Consider the following 21,179-nt stretch of genomic DNA (forward strand, 5'->3'; position numbering starts at 1 on the left):
GCTCACAACGGGTTTTTATCCAGGACGCTCGCTGCGTCTGACTGCTCTGCCCCAGGGGAAGGTGCTGGCCCCGTTCCCAGATCCTGGTTCAAGTCAGAAGTTGGTTGGCATTGCCTCCCAAGACCCGAAGTGTGTGCTCTGCCCGTCCCGTGCCCCCGGTCCCCCCCCCCCCCCGGCCTCCATGCGTACGGAGCTGGCGGCCCCGCGCGTGCCCTTGTAGGGAAGGGTGACACTGTCTTGTTGACATCAGCTAATCCAGCCAGGCATGCGGAGGGGCAGCAGAATGTGATGCTCACATGTAGGGTGGCAGATGGCACTCGGGACTGGCTGTCTCCATCACACCCGCCGACACGGACATACAAGACAGGAAAAGACCTTTTTAGCGTAGCTCTGCACGCCCTACAGAGCTACCGAAGGGCTGGGCTCTGGTAATCTCATGTACTGAGCCACACTCATCCCTAGAGGATTGTTTCCCTGTGTGATAATGAACCACTGCATTCGCCATGGGCTGCAGTACAAAAAGCAGTAGGAATGAGAGAAAAGAAGGAAAAAGAACACGAAGGAAAAAGAGCATAAAAGCAGGTAACTATCCTCTGCCTGCACATGGGAGCAAGCCCTTAGAAGTGCAGGATGACGCAGATGTCTCATCCAGTTACGCTGAGGGGGTGCCTCGACCCTCACTAAACTGGATTTTACAGCTCTGAGGCTGGAGAACAGTGGCTGACCCTGGCAGCAGCAGCACGCTGCAGCCTGGATAACTTTTATCAGCAGCTATCTGCTGTTGCCAGTCTCTGAAGCTTTCCTCTTTGCAGACGTCCAAGCAACTAACTTAAAAATAAGTTAGCAGTTCTGATACGGGCCTGTTTTATTACCTACCCAACAGCAGCCGCACCCATAAACATAGAAGACCATGACAAGGTTTGATTGATTTCTTGGTCATTTTGAAATGTATTTCTGAATTCCGGGTGGCTTTGCTTGTGGTCCTTCAAAAATGTCGATGTCTAAGCACCCAAAAATTTTGGAGTCACAGTACTTTTGTGGGGTATTTTCAGTCTTTATTAGATAAGATGAGAAGACAAACCTTCAGTGTTCCTGTCTGTCTCAAGCTGTGAATGAAGTCTGTTTCCAGTCCCGTTAAGGAAGCTGGTTTGCTGTCCTGACCAAATCGGGCTGTGATGCTGGCTGCAAAGAAGATCGTAGCTGGGTTGGCTTTTTAATCACCTTTTTCAAATATTGCTGTATGGAGAAGAGTAGGAGCTCAGGAGGAGTGTGACTGGTAAAAGCAAAAAAAAAGTATGTGAAATTTTCTGCATGAAATACGAAGACGGTTTCTTTATGTCTTCTTTCTTGAGGGAAGAAAATACCGCTCCGTTAATATTAAATTTTAAAACTTGGGATGGATTTAACAAGCTTGTTTAGAAGAGCTTATTTGATTGTTAGAAATTCTTACAGGGGATCCAAGCGCAGTTGTGTTTGCCAGCACCCCGTTCCTTGGGGTGTGACAGAAAGCAGGGCTACACAGCGCGTTTGTGTGGAGTCCAGAGGGAAGCTGCCTCCTACCCAACCCGGAGGTGGCGGCTTATGCCAAGAGGTTTGCAGGCTCGTGCTCCATCCAGGCTTCGGGATGGGTTGTTTGTTCAGTAATCTTCTCTGAGTGGGGATGCTCCCATATCTGGAGTTCTCTTTCCAATTTTTTTTTTTTTGAATTCTGCTGTTTAAATATTCAAATCGATCCGTCACAACCCTGCTTGGCTTACATCGATGCATCTGACTTTTCAGGATGTTTTCCAAATGACGTACTGATGGGTTTGTGTAACGTTAATACTGCGATCCAGAAACTCCATAGACAAGGGCAGAATTTGATTCTTTGGTGTGTGTGCTCAATTTTTTAAAAAAAGAGAGATTTTTAAATCCATTAAGATATCAGAGTCTAGAGGTTATGCTAAGGAATTTATATGAAGAGATTGACCTCTGAATTAGAAAGTTGTGCCAAAAACAACCCCTTAAGTAGAGTGTTAGAGAGCAAAATTTCCTGAAAAGCTGCACTGCAGTGCTCACAGCTCTTCATCAGATGTATTATTGCCTTTGACTTGATGGTTTCACACTATGTGTGCCATCTGCTCGGCTAAAATTTGTTCTCAGCTGCATTACTTCATTCTTGCGTTATTTTTTTTCGTGATACAAATGGTCTGAATGATTTTTTTTTTTTTTCCATACCTTCACTAATATTCAGGGGCAGCCAGTGAGCCTTTCTAGTCTCCCCAGCGCCTGGAAGGACGCTATCACCTTACCAGAGGGCGCTGGGCAGGTGGGAGCCCATGCATGTGCCCACACTGCGGGCATCGAGGCCAGCACGTTGTTCCTATCTGAGAACAATGGAGAGGCTCCCAGCTGAAACGTAACCAGCTGAGGGACTTCACAGTCTCACATTTCTCTCTCAATGGGATTTGCTTCCACAAGTAACGTTTATTTTTGGTTGCTTTTAGTTAAGGTAGCAAAGGGACTGGAAAGGCGTGTTATAATGCATGTTACCTAATTTATTCTGGTCTTTCTGTAGGGGAAAGACCAGAATAAATTTATATATATATATTTTTTTTAATTACTTTTTTTTTTTTTTAGTTCTTTTTCTCCCAGCTCAGCAGATAGAGGGGGCAAGGGCATGCCACAGGAATGAGATGTGCCCAATTGCCTGGAACATTGTTGGTTTGGGGCAAGTTCTTTCCCTGGGTGTGAAGCGAAACACAAGTACCCGATGACAGACGAAAATGCAGGTTAGGGAAAACTAAGAGAGAGGAGGGAGTGAATCTTTGCCCTCTCTGGAGAGATCAGAGAGCGTGCAGCCTGCCTGCTAGGCAGCGTTTTCTGAAATCGAGTCGCCCGTGTTACTCGCCTCGCTCTCCTTCGTTGTTTGCTGCCCTGGCTGGGTGGAAAACAGGCAAGCCCTCCTGCTGACCCGGGCAGGGCCTGGTGCCGAGCCATATGCAGGCAGCGCAAGGATTAGCTCCGCGCCCGGCCGGAAAGGTCTCGCCGCCGTTCCCAGGCTGAGCTTGCCATATGTGTTTCACGTGGCTGTCCTGCGGTTTGCATGAAATGGAGAGTTCAGCTTCGAGTGCGAGTTGGTTTGTGTTTCCTCATTCTGTTTAATGTAACACAGATGCAGAGGACAGCGTGAGGGCGCCTGTTGCGGAGGGGAGATGCAGCAGGCTTTAGAAAAGCCCCGTAGGTTTTGCTAATTCCTTCTCCTTCCCTCGAATTTTCCGCTGCTTCCTGATGGGAGTCGCATGTGGGAAGGAACACCCTTGGACCACCTGTTAGGTGCCTTCCCCCCTTCAGTCACAGGCTTTGCCATCTCTTAAAGATATGGCTTTTTCATTTGGAGAAAGGCCAGAAACTCGTACAGCAGTTTTCTCCTCTGGAGAGCTGGGGAGAGCGCTCTGATGTGGCACCTGAAGGAAGAAGGGAGGACAGAAGGGAAATTAGAAAGCCTGGACAGAGAACCCTGGGGGCTCCCCTTTGTCCCTTCGTGCAAGTGTGAAGTCTTGCAGTGGTTTCTTCTGCAGATGGACCGTACAGAAAGCCCCTGCGACTGCTAAGTGTTCCCAAGACTAATGCTATTAATTGTACCAAGCAAGTTTAGTAAGCTTTTGCCGTGTCCGAGGTTAGTTGAGCAGCTAGCTGAACAGCCATAAAGAGGGAGGCCTGACTGGCTACAGGGGCTACGCACCTCTAGCTTCTTAACCGAAGTGTGTGCTGTGGTGTGTTAAAAGCAGAGGCAGAACAATAGCGCTTTTTGTATCCAATCTTTGCATTTTCTGTTAATCCTTGAATAACGTGAAATACGGGAAGGATCAGTAATTTTGACATCCAGAAGTAAACTCTGAAATATTTAGGTTTAGGAAGGTGAAAACTCATTCTTGAAATGCTTTGGTTTAACGTGGCAGGGACGGCAGCGGGCAGGGACCGGCCGAGCCGCCTTGCCCAGCCCCGCAGGAAGGCTGTGAGGTCCTGCGCTGCCTCTCGCCCGGCTTTAATCGCAGCGGAGCGTGTGGCACAGGTCAGCCTTCATGTGTGGTGGGGGCAGCGGATTAGCACTCAGCCATGAATTTCCTTTACTGAGTTTCTGTTGGCTGTTTCTGAGAAGGCAGACAGCTGATTTTAGCAATAGCGTTATCCCAAAGACCAGTACTGCCTTTCCTCAAAGCCTCCACTGCCCTTGGGAGGCAGCAAGTCTTCCCGCAAATCGCTCGGGGGTTAAAACACAAAGTATGGAGTGTGCATTTTTAGAAATTGCAATTTCGTGTTAAAACTTTATCTGGATAACGCTCATTGCTTTCCGGAGCAAGGGCTTGTGCTGTAGCAGCCAGTCCCTCTCACTGTTCGTTAGCGTAGCTCATTTTTTCCGCAGTTCGCCTAATTAGACTGTGACCCTCTCCCCGGTAGGATCCCATGGCTTTACACTGTGCTGAAACAGGGTTTTGGTGCTGAAATGTGGAGAGACCGGGACCATATGGCATAAACATCAACTGATATTGTTTGCCATCCACACTTGCTGCGTGTAATGCAACAAGAATGGTTCCCGGCAGCCACGTGACCGCCTTCCAGTCCTCCATTTGGGCTGGGTTGGCTTTCCCTTTTCTTTTTTTTTTTTTTTTTTTTTTCATTCCTAAAGTTGTGACTTTCTGGAAGGAAGCTTGTAACTAGACGGCACGCAGGGAGCAGGTAGAATGTCAATGGGATGTTATCGGGAGGCATGTGCGTAACGCGGACATCGGCTCCCGGCCCCGCTTCCTCCGCACCCGCGCGCTGCCGCCCGCAGCCTTACATGTCGCAGAAAGGTAAGATGTACGCTAATTTGCCAAGCCGAGCGTGGGCTCGTAGTCACCTTTAAAACTCAGTTTTAAAGCACGGCGCCTTCCGTAACAAAGCGAAACAGGCAGGCGTACGTAGCTCTGGCTGCGACGGCTAACTTTGATTTCAAATTAATGATTTGATCTGTTTCGTGCAGTAGCTCGTACTGCTTAGCTTTTCGTAACACCAGAGCTTTTATCCTTTAAAAGACATTCCATGCTGAATTGGATCCTATTGATTTTCCATGGTTAACCACCCTGTAATAAGCCTCAAAGTCACTGCGAGTAGACAAAAAGCAGAATTATGTTAATGTCATTTACAACCAGTGGGCAGAAGTTATTTCCAAAAGTTAAAGGAAGTCAAAATACCAAAGTATTCTAAAGATGGTTGAATTTGGAAATGTGTTCATTAGTTTGCGGACAGAGTTCCTTGGATTAGAAAGAAGAAAGAATCAGAGCTATATTGTTAATGGCATTATTATTATTATTTTTAATTGCTACATCATACATCAAGACAGCTTTTATTTTCAAAAAATAAAAGCTTGGAGATGAATAAGATAATTTTAATGAAAATCAGCACATTTATTTATTTATTTACTTATTTATTTAGCGAGTAGCGATCACAACTTTCTTGGGCATCTTTTCAGACTGGAAACAAAACTGAGTCCAAGCCCCTGAGTGTTACGAGATTAAAAGATACATCAGTGAGCACAAGGTGTGACATCTCATGTGCAGGCCAGCAGAATGAATTAGAACCTGTTTTACCTTAGTCATACAGGCTGATTAGTCATACAGACTGCAGCTACTGAGCAGAGCACATGCAGCGAAGTAAAAATAGACAAAATCAGCACACTAATGGGAATAATTCCCGGCTTACCCAAAGAGCAGAGGCTGGCTGTTTGTATTGACAGTTTTGTCAGTGGAGCTGGGCAAATGACCAGCTGAGTGTAGTGGACGGGTTAATATCTTCACACTTTTTCTTTCCTCACAGCTGCCACATGCGGTGCTCTGAAACCTGATATTTTTCATCAAAAACCGATTCCTATTTTCCGTCCTAGTATACTAATCAATTTTACCGTGCAGCGCTCGAAGCACATTGACTGTCAGTTACTCCTAATTAATGCTGAAGGCAGACAAAAAGGGAGAATACAATAACTGACGTTATTTAATATAAGATGCCTACCCCAATTTTGCTTCCTTTGTGGAAAGCTCTTTTGGTCCTTGTTCAAGATTTAAGCGCTGGCCTGTTTTATGTTTTCTTTCAGAGGGTTGATTGAATGGCAGTTTATTATTCAGGACAATAAATTAAACTTCTCAAAGCCAGAGAGTTCCAGCACTTCTGGCACAGGCTGTTTTCTGCCAGAAGGAACACACTCAGGTCTGATTCATACCAACTGTTGCTTTTTAATGTAAGAAAAATAAATAAAGATTCACATTAAAAGATTCACATTAAAATTTCTTTAGCGCAGAAATTTGGACGCGTTAAAGAAAAGGCAAACAACGTTCGGTGCAAAACAGATAACGAAAGCTTCCAGGCCAAACTGTGCCGCGTGTTACTTGTGTGTAACCGTACGAACATTAGGGCCTAGCATTACAGTCTGATTTCAAAGAGCTCATGAAAAGAGGGCATTCTTTGATGTTTTGTTCAAATTGAACATAACCAAGAGGGGACACAGAAGCATTGCTCTGGCTGCTCCAAAATCAGGAAAGGCTTTGCAGCTCGCTTCAGTAACAGCTGAGTTAGGTCTGTGTGTGTCTCTGTGTTTCATAAGGTTCGTGTATAAAGAATATGTGTCAGTGATGCTTGTGGGTATATAAACAACAGGAATTTCTGACACGTGTTTTAAAAATTGTAAACTGGGAAACTGCAAAATAGGCCCGAGTATGTACCTGAGTGATATTTATTTTAGGAAATCCGCAGAGGTTCTGCTTTTCTATTCAGAATTCTGATTAGTAAATAAATGAAAACCTCCCTTATTACTGTAGATTTCCTCCTTTAAGTAGGAAAGGAAATATCTGTGGTAAAGTAAATCACGTTGGACGCTTCAGATGAGAGTTCTTGCAGCGTTCCTCCTTGGGCAGCCTGGTGCTGCGGTGCTCAGTGCCACGCACTGTTCAGACAGCTTCTGGAGGAGGTGGAGGTAACAGAATAATTACGAAGCGATTGTAGTGCTCCGGTGTGACTTTTAGTCGCAGGCTGTCGCTTTTCGGCTGGCCTACAGTGCAAACAGGAGAGCTCAGATTTGCGTGTGATTTCTGTAGCCTGTGTTGCTCTCATTAGGAGAGCTGACCGCTGCTCCAGAGACTTAATTAGAGACATAATTTACTAATAATTTTTTTCATTGAACTTTTCAAACATATCATTAGAATAATATATATAAAATATATAATAAATGCATGAAAAGGTGAGTCGTAATATTTTATTTTTTCCCACAAATGACTATCCTTTCTCTGAACACAAATGAAACTACTTTGAAGTAAAAACCCTTCTTAGTACTTCAGCATTTCAGCAGTTATATGTCATTTTCTTGTCTACAAACCGAAGACATTCCTTCTGTAAAAGGGCTTTTATATTGTCTTATATTACTGTGAAATAGATACGGGTTATTCAAATGAGAAATTATCTGCCTACCACATTACGCTTCCTACTTTCTACATACAAATGAAAACTGCTTTGCCTCCAGGCAGTGTGAGATATTGATATGCTCAAACTTATTATTTTTGTAGTGGTTAACAATACCCTGTGGAAAACACATTAGCAGAAGGTACGGTGAGATATTACTGTAATATCTTTTCTAGTAAGTACTATATGCCAAGGACTATTTTCCTGTTGGGCATTTGTCCTTTGTGCCTGTGTAAAAAGCCTTTGAAGGGTTTCTGACTTGATTTTTTTTTTTTTGAGGCTGATTTTTCATTTTTTCCCTTTAATTACAAGGAGCTTTCCAGATCATTTCTCCTGCTTGCAAGGGCAGCTCGGAGCGCCGCTGGGAGCCCTGAGCCGTGGGGAAGCAGCGGGCGCTGCTGCCCCTAGCTTGGGTGCTGCTGGAGCCGCTCACCCCGTTACCCGTTTCTGCCAACACTAACCCCTGTCCCGGCCTCTCCACTAGCTCTGTGGGTCTGCGTTACCATTTTTTATCCTGCTTTTCCACTCCCCAAAGGCTTCCCTGCCCCTCACCCTCCAACAAGCCCCAGGCTCTGCACTTCTCCTTGGGTGGGAGCCGATGGGGGCTCGGGCACGGCACAGGCAGCTGCCTGCTGAAGTTATGGGGAAACCCCAGTTCCCCTTCTTACGGGGGCACTGCTGTGAGCGTCTGGCCTGGGGACTTTGCACCATGAGGGTGTTTGAAGCCTAGAAGATGAGGATTGTTGCAGGAAAGGCACTGGGGAGGCAGGCGAAGGCAGCCTGTTCCTGCCAGACCCGTGCAGCTTGCCCGCAAAGTTTATAAAGCTGTGGCACAACTTCTGTGCCAGGTCAGAGCTTTGCAGTGTGTTGCGGGGGGCACCGATCTGCTACTATAGCTATTTCTGACAATTTTTAGCACATATTTAAAACGAAGTTTTTAAACAAATTTCCTTTGAGTTCAATGCACGAAGAATTACGTTTACTTGGGAAGCGCTTGCAGATAGATGGCTGCAGTGTAGCTAAGCGAATTTGTATGGCCCAATACAGAAGTTTAAAATGTAAAGCAGTGTTCCTGTGTGCACACTAATCCTCAGAGCCCTTGACTTACTGTGGCATGTCATCAAAACCAGACACCATTTAAATGTTCTGGAACAATAACTTGCCCGGCTTCTGAAAATCCTTCCCTGTAACCTTGGGTTTAGGTGGTCGATGTGCTAGTTCCGTACGTCTTTTATTTGAAAGTTGTTGAACTTTCCTGAATTAAATATTTATGGAGAGATGTGTTGCAGGAAGGAAAGCAGAAATATGCCCAATATACAAACTGGACTTCCACACAATAGAAGACACATTCTCAGGGTGAAATGTGTACCAAGTAACAGTATGCAATAAAGGAGAGAGGAAGCATGAAGGACACTGCAAAATTCAAGGACACCTGGTTTTGTTCTCATGTTGCGAGTGTGGATTGTTGTCTATGGCATTGGCTTTGGCATTTGAAAGTGTCTAAATCCAACAGAAGAGAAACCAGAATGTATAGTTGATTTTAAACAGTAATGGAAGACGTCTCTCCCAGAAATATAGAGCATGAGTTGTCAATAAGAAATCACTAGAGATCCAGCTTTTTTTTTTTCTTGAAACTGCAAATAGGGCAGTTGTTTTGTTTTTTTTTTTAAAAAAAAAAAGCCATGAATACCATGTGGTACCTTCAGCACACACAGCAGACCAGCCAGGTGGAAGAGAGGTCCCTTCATTACTAGTGTTTGGAGAGAAGAAGGCAAAACGCATCAGGGTTCCCTTCTTGGGAACTGTCTTTAGTCTGTCTGACACTTTCATTAATGACTTGGGTGAACAAAACACCCATTATATCTGCAGCTATTGCCAAGAGGAGAGGATTTACAAGTGCTCTAGAGGCAGCACAGGAATCCAGAGTAATCCCAACAAACCGGATCTGGCATAACCTGGATGCAATATTGGTGAGGGTGATGTGAAATGCTGATATGAAAAATCCACTGGACTGTAAAAAGGAGAAAGGACTGAGCTGGCCATCCCTGTGTGGAAAGTAAGACCAGCCAAGTTTCAGTGATCCCTCCAAACAGCTATCTCTGGTTCCCACGTGGGCAACAGCTCTTCAGGAACGAGCTGTGCTGTGCTGTTAGGAGGGAAAGCAATTGCACTGGGAATTGCAAACGAGTGTAATACGGGAGATGTGCAAAGAAAGGAGTTGGGGTGGACATAGGGAAGGCATGACGGTGGCTGCAGGAAAGCAGGAGAAACCCTTCTTGGTGTGCGTTGGATGACTGAGCAGAGAGCTGCTGTAGATTTTAAGAGGAGCTTCCTAAGAGTAAGAGGAGTCGGGCAACGAATTGTCCCTGGAGGTTGTGAGGTCTCCTCCAAGGAAGGTTCCCAAGAGTAGATTGAATGAGCACGTCAAGAGTCGTTGAATTCAGCCTGATGCCACCTCAGGAGTTAGTTTAGCCGTCCTCTTAAGATCTCATCCATGATCACAACCATTACTCAAGATGTAGCTGCTGTGTTTGCCCCTGTATCGTGTCCCTTTACCAGTGGAACTGCCTGACTTCTCTGCATATAAACAAACACAGGGGACGTTTTGGGTGAAAATTTCAAACGAGTCCAAAGGACTCTTGGTAGGAGTCAGGCACTTAACTCCCAGCTTTGTAAACCTCGAGCTTAGCAGCTCTGTGGTAACATTTTACATTTCATCTTCCAGCTAACTGTTAGGTCAGATGCTTGTCCAGATAATAGAGTTTACCACTGCCAAACATATGCAAAACTCTCTTGGCACAGTGCATGTATACATTGGCCAGAGTTTTATTTTAGTCCCTCAGCAGTATAATGGAGGACTTTAAAAGTCATTATTTGGGATAAGAAGGGTTTTACTTGTAGCTTATAAACGTATTAAAGTAGCTTAGGGTTTTTAGTGCTCCCTATCATTAGCTGAACTTACTGGGAAACACGATATTTTTTTAATCAACTATAACAGGAACTCAGCAAAAAAAAATTCTGCTGCAGATGATTTCAGAACTTAAATTCTAAAAGTGGAGGGTTTTTCTCCTTTCAGCAGATTTTTGAAGCTTTTATGACCAAGAAAGTAATTTCACTTAAAAAACAAACAAACAACAACAAAAAAACTTCTTATGGAGACACAGAGAGAGAAATTTAGTATCAGCCAGATGCAATCGACGGCATAGAAAAATGTACCCGTGTCCACTTTTTAACCAGTGTACCAGACTTTATTGATGTAAGTGTTGGTTTTATTCAACAAGAAAAAAATGAACTTAAGCCCTGTGTTCTTAGTGGGATCCACAAAACAACATAAAATATTGTTATAATAATTAGTTATTTTAATAATTAACATATGCTGTTGAGATTGCTAAGCTTTGTCTTTACTTTTACTGGCATTTGAAATACTGCTTTGCAATTCCATTGAATTCAAGGGGCTAAATTCTGTCCTCAGATACAAACATATAATATCACAGAAGTCAAATTGTGCATTTTTTAATTGAAGGCTAGGTTTGCCCCTAATATTTTTCAGCTTCACCCATATAGCAATTGATTTTTTTAAGTTTTTTTGTTTTGCTTTTTTAGTGCAGCAGCAATTGTTTTGGGTGAGTTTAAAGAAGGCAGCCCTGTGTGTTTTGAATAAATGATACATTGCAGGGAAGGGATGTTCACACATCTGCATAACAGAATATAATTGATTTTGTGTTTGAATAATTAGAAAATGGTGCTCTTTGATGTGTCCAGGAGTCCCAGATTAAAAATTCAGTTTTCTAACTGTAAGAAAAATTGATTCGGAAAGAGTTTGAATGGATGAAAAACAGCATGCTGTTGCAAACGTGCTTTAAATCTAATACTAGGCTAACGAAGATTAGGCATACATTTAGAACAGTTAGATATCTTCAGATCCTGCACCATTTTAATTCTGAAATCAACACAATAATAGAAAAAATACATGTTTCAAATTATTCCGCAGTGAAAAATATTAACAACTATATCTATCAAAAATGTTGACAAGTAGATATAATTATGCATAAAGGCAAGTGTCATGGCAGAAGGAATGCAAAATCTTAGATGTGCAAGTTTCATGGCAAACGCAAGAAAAAATCTGCACAGCTCTGAATTAGTCATTTTTTGAAGAATTCAAATTCATTCCCTATGCAGCAGTTCAAATATTTCTCAGTTTAAATACTTCCTAAATACATAGCTGTAACTAAGATCATAACTTTATTAGTTTGTATTTTAAAAAATTATTCCTTTGTTTTGGAAGGTGCCAGGCAGCACTTTAACATCCTTAATTTTGTCATTTGAAAATCATAGAAATCTAGCTGTGGGTTGTCAGCCTGTTCTAATAGATGTGTTTCGTGCTCGGCCTTTTCATCACTCCTGTAGCCAGGATTACTCAAATAATCCAGCAGTCTAGATACCTTACCTCCGACACCGTGTGTTGCTCAATGTTCTTGGATGCTAAAAACATAATAAGGATTACAGGGGCAGCAGATGGGCAGAATTTATTTATAGCAATGGGGTCTTGCCAACATTTGCAATTTCGTTACGAATACTGCAGTAGGTGAAGCACCTCTTCAACTCCTAGCTCCTAGAGCTGGGGGAAAACTTGCCTGGTTTATGGCTTTCTTCGTGGAAACTTTACAGCAGTGCTCCTGGCTGTGAGATATTTTAGAAAAGAAAGATTATCTCTGGCTTTCCTAGCTGTGCAGCAGAGGCACTTGTGTAGCCCAGCTGTGCACTTAATGTTAAATAAATTAACGAAGAGAACAACTCCTGTTTACTTTTTACAGTATGACCTTACAATCAGGAATGTTTTGCAAGGGATCAAGCTAACTTTGGCTGATGCGGGCTAATTCCCTGAGCACTCAGTGGAGAGCAAGAAGTTCATTCAGCTGCTTTGAATCATCTTGCGGCAGGACCCCCCACGAGCAGCCAGGGCTGCATTTTGGTAACCTGAGGACGAGCTGGGGTGGGACGTGTGTGTGTACGAGAGGTGGATGGCCGCACAAAATGCCTTAGCTGAGCCCCATCTTCACTTGATGCTTGCAGTTTCCAATGGTTTAGTAAATATGTAGCAGGATTATTTGCAAAGTGATGTTATCAAGTATATAATAGAATGATTGTAGAACAGAAAGGGAAAGATTTTTAAAGCTCCGCATGCTGCTCCTGCATATCTCTTACAGCCTGTATTTCATAACGGAACAGAAATCTTTAAATGTGGATGCTATTCTAAGAGATGCTTTACACACAGCCCTCTTCCCAACCTCCCATCTGCATATCTGTTTTTCCCACTGCCCCATGACCATGCCCTTCCTTCTTTGGCTTGATTAGATGATAAAATATTCAGTTTCTACTGTGCGAGGATAAAGCCTGCAACCTGAAGCACCCTGAAATCTGGAAATGCAAACCAGACAGCTGAATTTTGAAGCTGTTGCCGTTCCCAAACCTATCAGTGCATGGGAATGACCCTCCTCGCTAATTCTGTCCCCCTGCAAATGGCTCAGGGGCTGCAGCTTCTCCTTACAGCATTTGCTTTTCTCCAGGTAAGGCAGCTCCTTGCAGTCCCTGGCTCCCCATCGCCAGCCCATGGGCAGGGTCTGAACCCATCGGGTATGGGCAGTGGGGTGGGTGCTGCCCTGCTCCTCAGCCCTAAATCTTTCAGCCCAAGCTGGCTGGAGGCTGTCCTGCTGTGCAGCTGTGCTGGGCACCCCTGCTCTGCCTGCCCCCGCTGCCCAGAAATGATTTCAGGGCTGGGGAGGCAGCAAACTGCTGGGCATTCCCAACTGGAGGTGCTGTGGCAGGGCACTGCTTATGTGCTGGGGTGGGTTGTGGGGACATACAAGGCAGGCAGATATAGTCAGACAAAATACAAGGAGAACAGCAACTCTAAGGGAGCTTCAGGGCTTGCAGCAACAGTGTAAGAGTTGTGGTTCCCCTGGGAGGGACCTGTGCCCACATCCCGCAGGTAACTGCGAGAGCTTGCAAGTGGCTGCAGCTGTTGGGATGTGCACACTGCTGCACGGGCTTGCAGCATGGCACAATTAGGCTGCTGGGAACAGCATTCATCCACGGCCAACATTACATGCTGGCTCTTCTTTTTCTTTTAGGGCCACCAGGCAGTTCTTATTTGCATGCTCTATAAAACTTTTGAAAACATTTTACAGCTTGCTTAACGTACAAAAGGTACAAGCAGCTATAAAATGAAACAGTAGCTCTGACTGTGGTGAGTGCCGCGCAGCACATCGTAAACCAGGACGGTCCAGATGCTGGAGGCACAGAAGACACAGCCCGGGCACAGGGCTGCGCCACGTTCCCCAGCCTTAATTCCAGCACGCATGCTGGTGTGGGATCCTCCGCTCGCTGAGCCCCTGTGGGGCTTCTCAGCAGCTTCTGTGGGTCCTCAGCTTGCAGGCTGGGGGTTCTGCGAACCTCTGTGTTGTTTTGACTGGAGTTGCACGCTGACTTTCATCCATAACCAAATTTACAGCAAACTGTATTATAAATGCAAGTCCGAGAGCGAGGGATGGAAACCGTGCGGGAAAACAAAAGGCACCTCAGCACTGAAGCGCGCTGGTGTCAGCTTGTGCTGGCAGGGAATCTCGTCATGACATAATGATGCACTTATCCAAACAGCGTTTTGTATTTTTGGAGACAGATGTGCCGTGCAGTTGCTAGTGGAAGTTAAATGTTAAATATGAAACCCATTCATTTTCTCTTAGTCATACTTTGGATTTAAGCAGATGTTTTCCTAATTTGTGGTTTTCAAATGTAGCATGCTGACAAGACATTTATCATTAAGTACAACTTCATCCATGCAGTTTAGCAAATTGGCCAATTATTAACAGTGAGTGTTGCATGATGGTTGATGCGTAGCTCCTGCTGCTTTGAAAGGCCTAAATTGAAACTCAATACATTTTTACAATATAAATTAATTGAGCTTTGGACCACATCCCTGTTGTTGGAGTGCTCTCCGCTCTCATTTTCAGAATGAGCAGCCATTTGTAATGTGTTGAGTAGCTGTGCCATCTGTGAGCAGGGGCTCCTGCTGGTGTAAGAAGTGAGGGCTAACATTTTTTCTGGTATGGGTGTGAAAATGGCTGCTGGTATCCAAGTGCAGGCAGCATGACTTACAGGGGGAGCGTGGCCACGGGACAGTTTACGCGCACACACACACCAGGCTGGCTCTGCCACGGGTGATGCTGGAAGTATACCAGAAGGATGCAGGGGGGCAGTAAAAGCAGGGTGGGTACAGCTGCCTGGAAGCTAGTGTTGCCTAATATTTTCCATTATAACATTTTACTTGTTTATGAATTCGCTTGTCTTTACCCATTTGGGATGATTTTTTCTCCTGTTTTCTGTTGACAGGGTTTCATGTGGCAGGGAGAGGGTTGCTGGTGGTGGTGTGAGCTGGGGAGATCTCCCAAAGGTGTTTCCCAACACCAGGAACCACCGTATGCCTGAAAGTATCATCTCCTATTTTCTTAGTTCTGGAATTCAAGCATAACAATTTAGTTATCATTTTATTTATCCTATGTACAAGGCTTAAGGGACAACACTCAATGCACCTGTAATTTCTAGAAAGTATAAAGACCTTGATTTTCACCAGCTGACGCTGCAGAAATTTTGCCTTACATTCCAGTTGAACTATGAATTCTCTTTAGGATGGTTTGTTCATAGTCCTTGTTGCTGCCATTTCTGATTTTATGGCTTTTGAAGTAGCTGCACAAGCTCTGATGCAAAGATTTTTCTTCACATTCCCAACATTTGTTTCTGCTCTGACTTTCCAGCAAATCATATGTTTTTTTTCCTCCTGTGCATTCCCATCTGCCCAACAGGGAAGCTATGTATTTTGTTACAGAACAGGCTGCCATGTAATTAAATGAGAGTTGTAAATAATTTTAAAAAAATGTGTTATGTATTGCATCTTCCTTGATGCCACCAGCTTTGCTAGCTGTATAGTACTTATCGGGTTGGCTTTATGTCCCATCTGATGTCCTTTTCTTCACTTCTCCCTGCTCTGTGGGAAGAGGTGGTGCTGGGTCCTACTGAGCATAACAGTAACACCACAAAATCCACAAACACCACTGGGAGGTTGAAAATTACATGAAAAGGGCAGGGGGGTGGGAGGGAACAGAGTTTCGGGGATGGTCTGGGATAGCTTATGTTGCCTCTGCTCCTGGTTTGCATTATGGGTGTGAATCCCATGGATACTTAAAGTGAGCTGAAGGTTTGATCCAGAGAGTCAGTGAGGAATGAAATGAGGTATTTCAAGAGAGATCTCTGATATACTTGTCTTCCTCATAATTTTTTGATTGAAACGGACCTGGCAGCAGAGGTTTAAGCAAAGACGATGGGTTATGGCTGCATTGCCAGCCACCACCTTGCTCTCCCTGGGTTTAGACGAGTAAATCTGAGTGACTGCTTGCCCCATGCCAGGCTGTAGCAGGAGGCAAGAGCAGCTCGATTTCGGGTGAATTCAGCTAACCCATGTCCTGACCCCTTGCAGCGCTGCCAAGCTCCTGGAGAAGAGCCCATTCTCCGTCGGCACCCCGAGCCCCCTGCTCCCCTCGCCGGCCAGCCTGCAGCTGGCCCAGCTCCAGGCGCAGCTCACGCTGCACCGGCTGAAGTTGGCTCAGACCGCCGTCACCAACAACCCGGCCGCCGCCACCGTCCTCAACCAGGTGCTCTCCAAAGTGGCCATGTCCCAGCCGCTCTTCAACCAGCTGAGGCACCCCTCCGTGATGAACGCCCCGCCGGGACACACGGCCGGGGGCCCTCCGCCGGGGCCCGGCATCGCTAGCGCGAGGTTCCCCTCCGGCGGCATCGCCTTCCCTGCACAGAGCCCTGCCTTGGCCACGCCGGGGGGCGGCCTGGGGCCCGTGCAGGCCCAGGCCCCCAACACTATCGTCATGAGTCCCTTCGGAGGCGTCATGGCTCCCACCTCTGGCCAGCAGCCCGTGGTCGTGGGTCTCAACAAGGCGGGACCCTCCGCTGCAGCCGCCGCAGCAGCGGGGGGGTTTTATGAGTACAACAAGCAAAATGTCGCCGCCCCACAAGCCTACACCTCGGAGGGGGATCCGCCTGGCCAGCATGGCTTCCCCTCGGCAGCCGGGGCTCGCTATGAGGTGCCGTTCAGCGCTGCCGGCCCGCTGAAGCACGAGGCGCCGGCGGGGTTCCAGAAGGAGGCCTTCGGGGCGGCGCCGTCCTTCCCCAGCGACCCGCACACCAGTGCTCATCCAAAGGGAGATCCCGGCCCCATCTTGCATGGCACTGGTACAAGCAACCAGTGGGAAAATATCCCTAATTTCTCCGGCCAAAACAAGCCTGACCTCCTGCCCAGCGACAGCATGTGGCCATCAGCAAGCCAGCAGCCGTATGAAATAAGAAACGAGCTGTACAACCCCGAAGAACCGACACCTGACACAAAGTTTAGCGCGGCCGCGGCCCCGGCGTTCGGCAGGCTCAACAATAGCAAGCAGAGCTTCGGCAGCCCCCGGGTGAGGCAGAATGAGGAGCTGAGCGCCGGCGCGCCCGAGCTGCCCATGCGGCCGCTGCAGCCCCACGAGCTGAACGACTTCCACGGCGCGGCCCCCCTCCACTTCCCCCATGTCTGCGCCCTCTGCGACAAGAAGATCTTTGATCTGAAGGTGAGTGGTTTTGTTGCACGCAGGGGCATGGCTCGGACACGCGGTGTTTGAAGGGGTGCCCTGTCTGTCTGTGTGTCTGTCTGGTGATTTATCTGGCTGCCTGTCCAGCTCTAGGCGTAGCTGTGTCCGTCAGCCAAGTCAGCCTCAATCGCTGTGGAGGTACCCGGAGAGAAATACAGAGTTTCATAGGCCTGGCTTGCAGCATCGTAAATCTGTTTTGTGGAAATTACTGGGGTTTCAGGAACTGTTTTTGTTCCGCATTTCACTGTGAAAATGTGAGGGGGAGCACATGTGCGTGCGCAGCAGTCTGTCGCTGGGAGATTATAGTCCCGGCGTGAGAAATGCCAGATCCAGGCTCAAGTTGTTGCTCATCTCTGATGGGTGCAATTCAAGGGGAGGAGGAGCTTGAACCTGATTTCCCCCCTTCGCTCCCCTCTTCTCCTCCCAGTACTGTAATTGCACATCTGCAGTTTCGTCTGGCTCTCTTTCTCTTTGTGTTTTTGATCCCAAAGCCTTCCCGATAAAAGCTGTGTGGAAACTTGATTAAACAAAATAGCACTTTTTCATAAAATGACTTTGCTAGTTTCTCTTTTGGGATGTCCTCCGCCTCCTAGTAGCTCTAAGGAAAATTTAGATCTCATTGTCCCAGTGGCTTTGACCTGGGAGCAAGAAGCTACCCAGCATTTCAGGTACAGACCGTGCTGCCAGTTCTTATCTGTCATGGGCCCAGCCAGCTTTTCTTGGCCATGTTTATACTGTCAGAGGAGCCTTCAATTCAAACCGACCCTTGAGCAGAGACTTCCTGGTTGTCCAGCAAGCCTGTGTGCTAGATCACGTTATAGGTCAGCTCTGGAGACAGCTATGTACGTAGCCCACTGCTGCCCATGGGCTCTGCCTGGGGTTGTTTTTGCCTGGTGAGCCCAGCTCCACAAGTTGTTGTGGCCTTTTCCATCACATCGCAGGACCAGCACCTAATGGCAAAGGCATGTGTTTTCATGCTGATGGTGGCCTGACAAAAATATTACAACAGGAACAGTGGCCAGCAGATGAAATAGTAGCTGATATGTACATGCCTTGTGGCTTTGGGATATTTGAATGCATTTGCTTTTTCGTGTTTCTCTTTTAGTCTTTGAGCAGCTGCTCGCAAGAAGGTTTGCTATGGCTACTGCAGCTACAGGATTGGTCTGAACTATCCCCCATCTAGGGCATGCTGGGCATTTCTTTTTTTCTTTAACAAGTGTGGGTAGATGTCATTGCAATGAGTTTTAGTTGATCTGTTCATTGGTGTTTAATGCACTGCCTCATTTGGTTCATAGAAGTGTAAATAACTAAATGCACTTCTCTTACAAGTATTGCTCATCTACTGAAACGAATAATCGCTATCTTGGCTGCTCTGTGTGCTGAGTACGCTCTTCATGGACATTGCAGGAGCTGAGGATGCTCAGAGCCTTTCAGGATAAGCTTTTCAGATATAATAAATTGATTTAATAGAAATAAACATACTAGATTTAAAAACTAATACAGAGAAGCTGTCCATGTGTAAAGCAACTGGTAGGTAATTTAACCTACAAATAACAAATCAGTAAATGTATTGGATAAAAGTGCACTTGGATACAGTATCATACACTTTGATCTTCAGCATTTCAGTATTGATTTTAGAATAAGGTAAATGGAATGGAGAAGCAATTGCTTGTAGATTTGTTTCAGGATTTTTCCTGTGCTCATCATCTCTTTGTTTCAACATAGGACTGGGATCAGCACATTAAGGGAAGTCTTCACATCCAAAAATGTATGGCTTTTTCAGATAAGTAAGTATTGTTTCACAGACAGTCTTCCAACTGAATTTCTAATAGAGTATCCCTTACTTCAGTGGCTTTACACCAGGAATTTACTGTCTAATAATAATGCTTTAATATTTATGGCACATCATGCATGCTCCTAAAGTTGTTTTTTTCTTTTCCAGCACTGGTATCCGGTGTGTGTTAAGTTCAGCAGATGGAACATTACATTTATCACCAAATAATGCAGCAGTTTTCAATCCATCTAGTATTGAAGGTGAATGGTTGTATGTGCAATAATTTTAAAACTTTTTTTTTTTTTAATGAAAGGGGAAGTCAGTGTTTGGGGAAAAGTGGACATTTCAAATGACGTATGATACAAGTTTCCAAGGAAAATAGTTTTTAGATGTTGTATACAGAGAGACTTAAAAGGCAAGATTATCTTTCAAAATGTCAATTTATTTTTCGTTCAATTAGTTGTTTTCACAGTACAATGTGAAGCAGTGTATAATTTGGTGTAGAAACTATGAAATGAATTGTTATGTAAATGGGGCATTGCTTACTCAGTCAAGATGATAATATGAGTCAAGATTTTCACAAAATGTGTGTAATCCATTATTTAGATTATCCTCCAAATGTCGGCTCATCTTTTATCACAACGTCAGCAAGATCCTTTGGCCAGCCAGGTCCTACATTTTCTTCTCTTCCATCAGGGGTAAGAGTGAGTATCTAAGCAAACTGATCTCCTTGCTGAGATTCTTGTAGAAGCCACTTACTGGGATTTAAAATGTGTCAGTTCAGGCAATGATGTGAACATTGAGTCTGTTATTTAAACCTTCCAGCAGCTCTCTTATGTCTTTGATTTTGGTCAAATCAGAACTCAACTGTAGATTTTTTTTCTCAGTGCTAAAAGTTGTTTGCTTGATAGACAGATTTGGGGAGGGTGATGGACTCTTCTGTGTGTATCCCATAATTTTTTTCACCCATATTCTGAGCATTTTTGACACAGGAAAATCAGCTTCAGCTAGGAATGAAGAATAGGATTATTTTTTACTTACTCTATGTATCAATTCCAGTGAGAAGCCTCTCCGGATATTTATCTGCAGCAATCACTCTGCCTCTCCCTTGCTGGGCTCCTTCTCCCAGGTAGCAGTGGTGGCAAAAACAGTGGCTGCAGCTTCACTAGCACTTTTTCACCTAGGGGTCCCAATTCAATTCATTGTACTGGACTAGCTTTTTCTCAGTTTATTTTAGTGTACTATTTATATCATCTTCTGCCACTGGTAACATTTCAGCAAGTTTGCTTCAGTGTGCAACCTTCTGTGGTTTCAGTTTATTAGTTACCCCAGCACTCATCACGGGTTCCCAGTTGTATTCCTCTAGTGTGCAACTGAATAACCATTCTAATAAGCAAAAAGTGCCAGGAAAAAAAAAAAAAAGCTAACATTAGAAGTAGTTCTAAGTAGTTCTTAAAATGGAGAAGAAATAAAATATATAAAAAAATAAAAAAAGGTTTTAAAAGAAGGCAAGAAAAGCAAATCATATGCAGTATGAATATACAAAGTTGTTAGGGTTACAGTGAAGCTCAAAATATATAAGAAAGCTATGATTAGAGTTGGAAACATCAAAAACTAATATTAGGACATTCATTGAATAGCAGCAGTAATCCAGGGGTTCAGGTTTTCACCTTGTTAGCTTTTGTGTTTATATCCTGATGTGGTCTCAGACTCTCCAGAAAGCCAGGCTGAGTTGTGTCCCTGTGCCACTCCAGCTCACATCAGGCATTGCTTACAGAAACATCACCCAGATTCGTTTAATCCAATCAATTTTCTGCTGCGGGGTTTTGCTATGACAGGAGTTATTGGAAGAGATTTTAGCCTCTGCCCGTCGCAGACACCATGTGTGCAGGGCAGCAAAGAGTGGAGCTGCTTGTGATGCCTGCCTCCAAGGTCAGAGGTGGAGTAGCAGCGGCTGTGGAGGAATGTTCCTTTTCATCATGTCTGTCAACCTCGCAACAAATGAAATTACTGCTAATACCAGTATCGTTTCTCCTCAGAATCTGTCACTATTTGTCATCTAAGCTGCCTGCAGAAGTCCTTCTTCTGAATGACCTGCAGTACTAGGAGAGAGATAAGAACCAATAACTTCACTTTCCTTGGGCACTGTAAATCCCTTTTTCTTCAGAAGCTCATAAGGTGGACAGGGAGCTATATTACAGGTGTTAAGTTTGAGTTTACCAGCTGTCATTCGCCCCACAACT

The 21,179-nt window shown here is 45.0% G+C and overlaps 1 protein-coding gene across 15 annotated transcripts in view; it reads left to right on the top strand.

Annotated features, from left to right (window-relative positions):
• RBM20 (RNA binding motif protein 20) overlaps positions 1–21,179 on the top strand; it is a gene marked incomplete at its 5' end in the record, with an annotated part of 125,285 nt that overhangs the window by 84,948 nt on the left and 19,158 nt on the right. For 11 of the 15 annotated variants that reach the window (XM_080597393.1, XM_080597394.1, XM_080597389.1 and 8 more), the window contains 4 exons: positions 16,001–17,141; positions 18,888–18,949; positions 19,105–19,196; positions 19,543–19,640. In XM_080597393.1, the coding sequence (XP_080453519.1) occupies positions 16,001–17,141; positions 18,888–18,949; positions 19,105–19,196; positions 19,543–19,640 (1,393 nt within the window). The remainder of the gene's footprint in view (positions 1–16,000; positions 17,142–18,887; positions 18,950–19,104; positions 19,197–19,542; positions 19,641–21,179) is intronic. The other 4 variants (XM_080597390.1, XM_080597391.1, XM_080597384.1 and 1 more) reach the window with 1 other exon arrangement.

This window comes from Anser brachyrhynchus (genome assembly GCF_964034855.1).
Source record: "Anser brachyrhynchus genome assembly, chromosome: 6".
NCBI lineage: Eukaryota > Metazoa > Chordata > Aves > Anseriformes > Anatidae > Anser > Anser brachyrhynchus.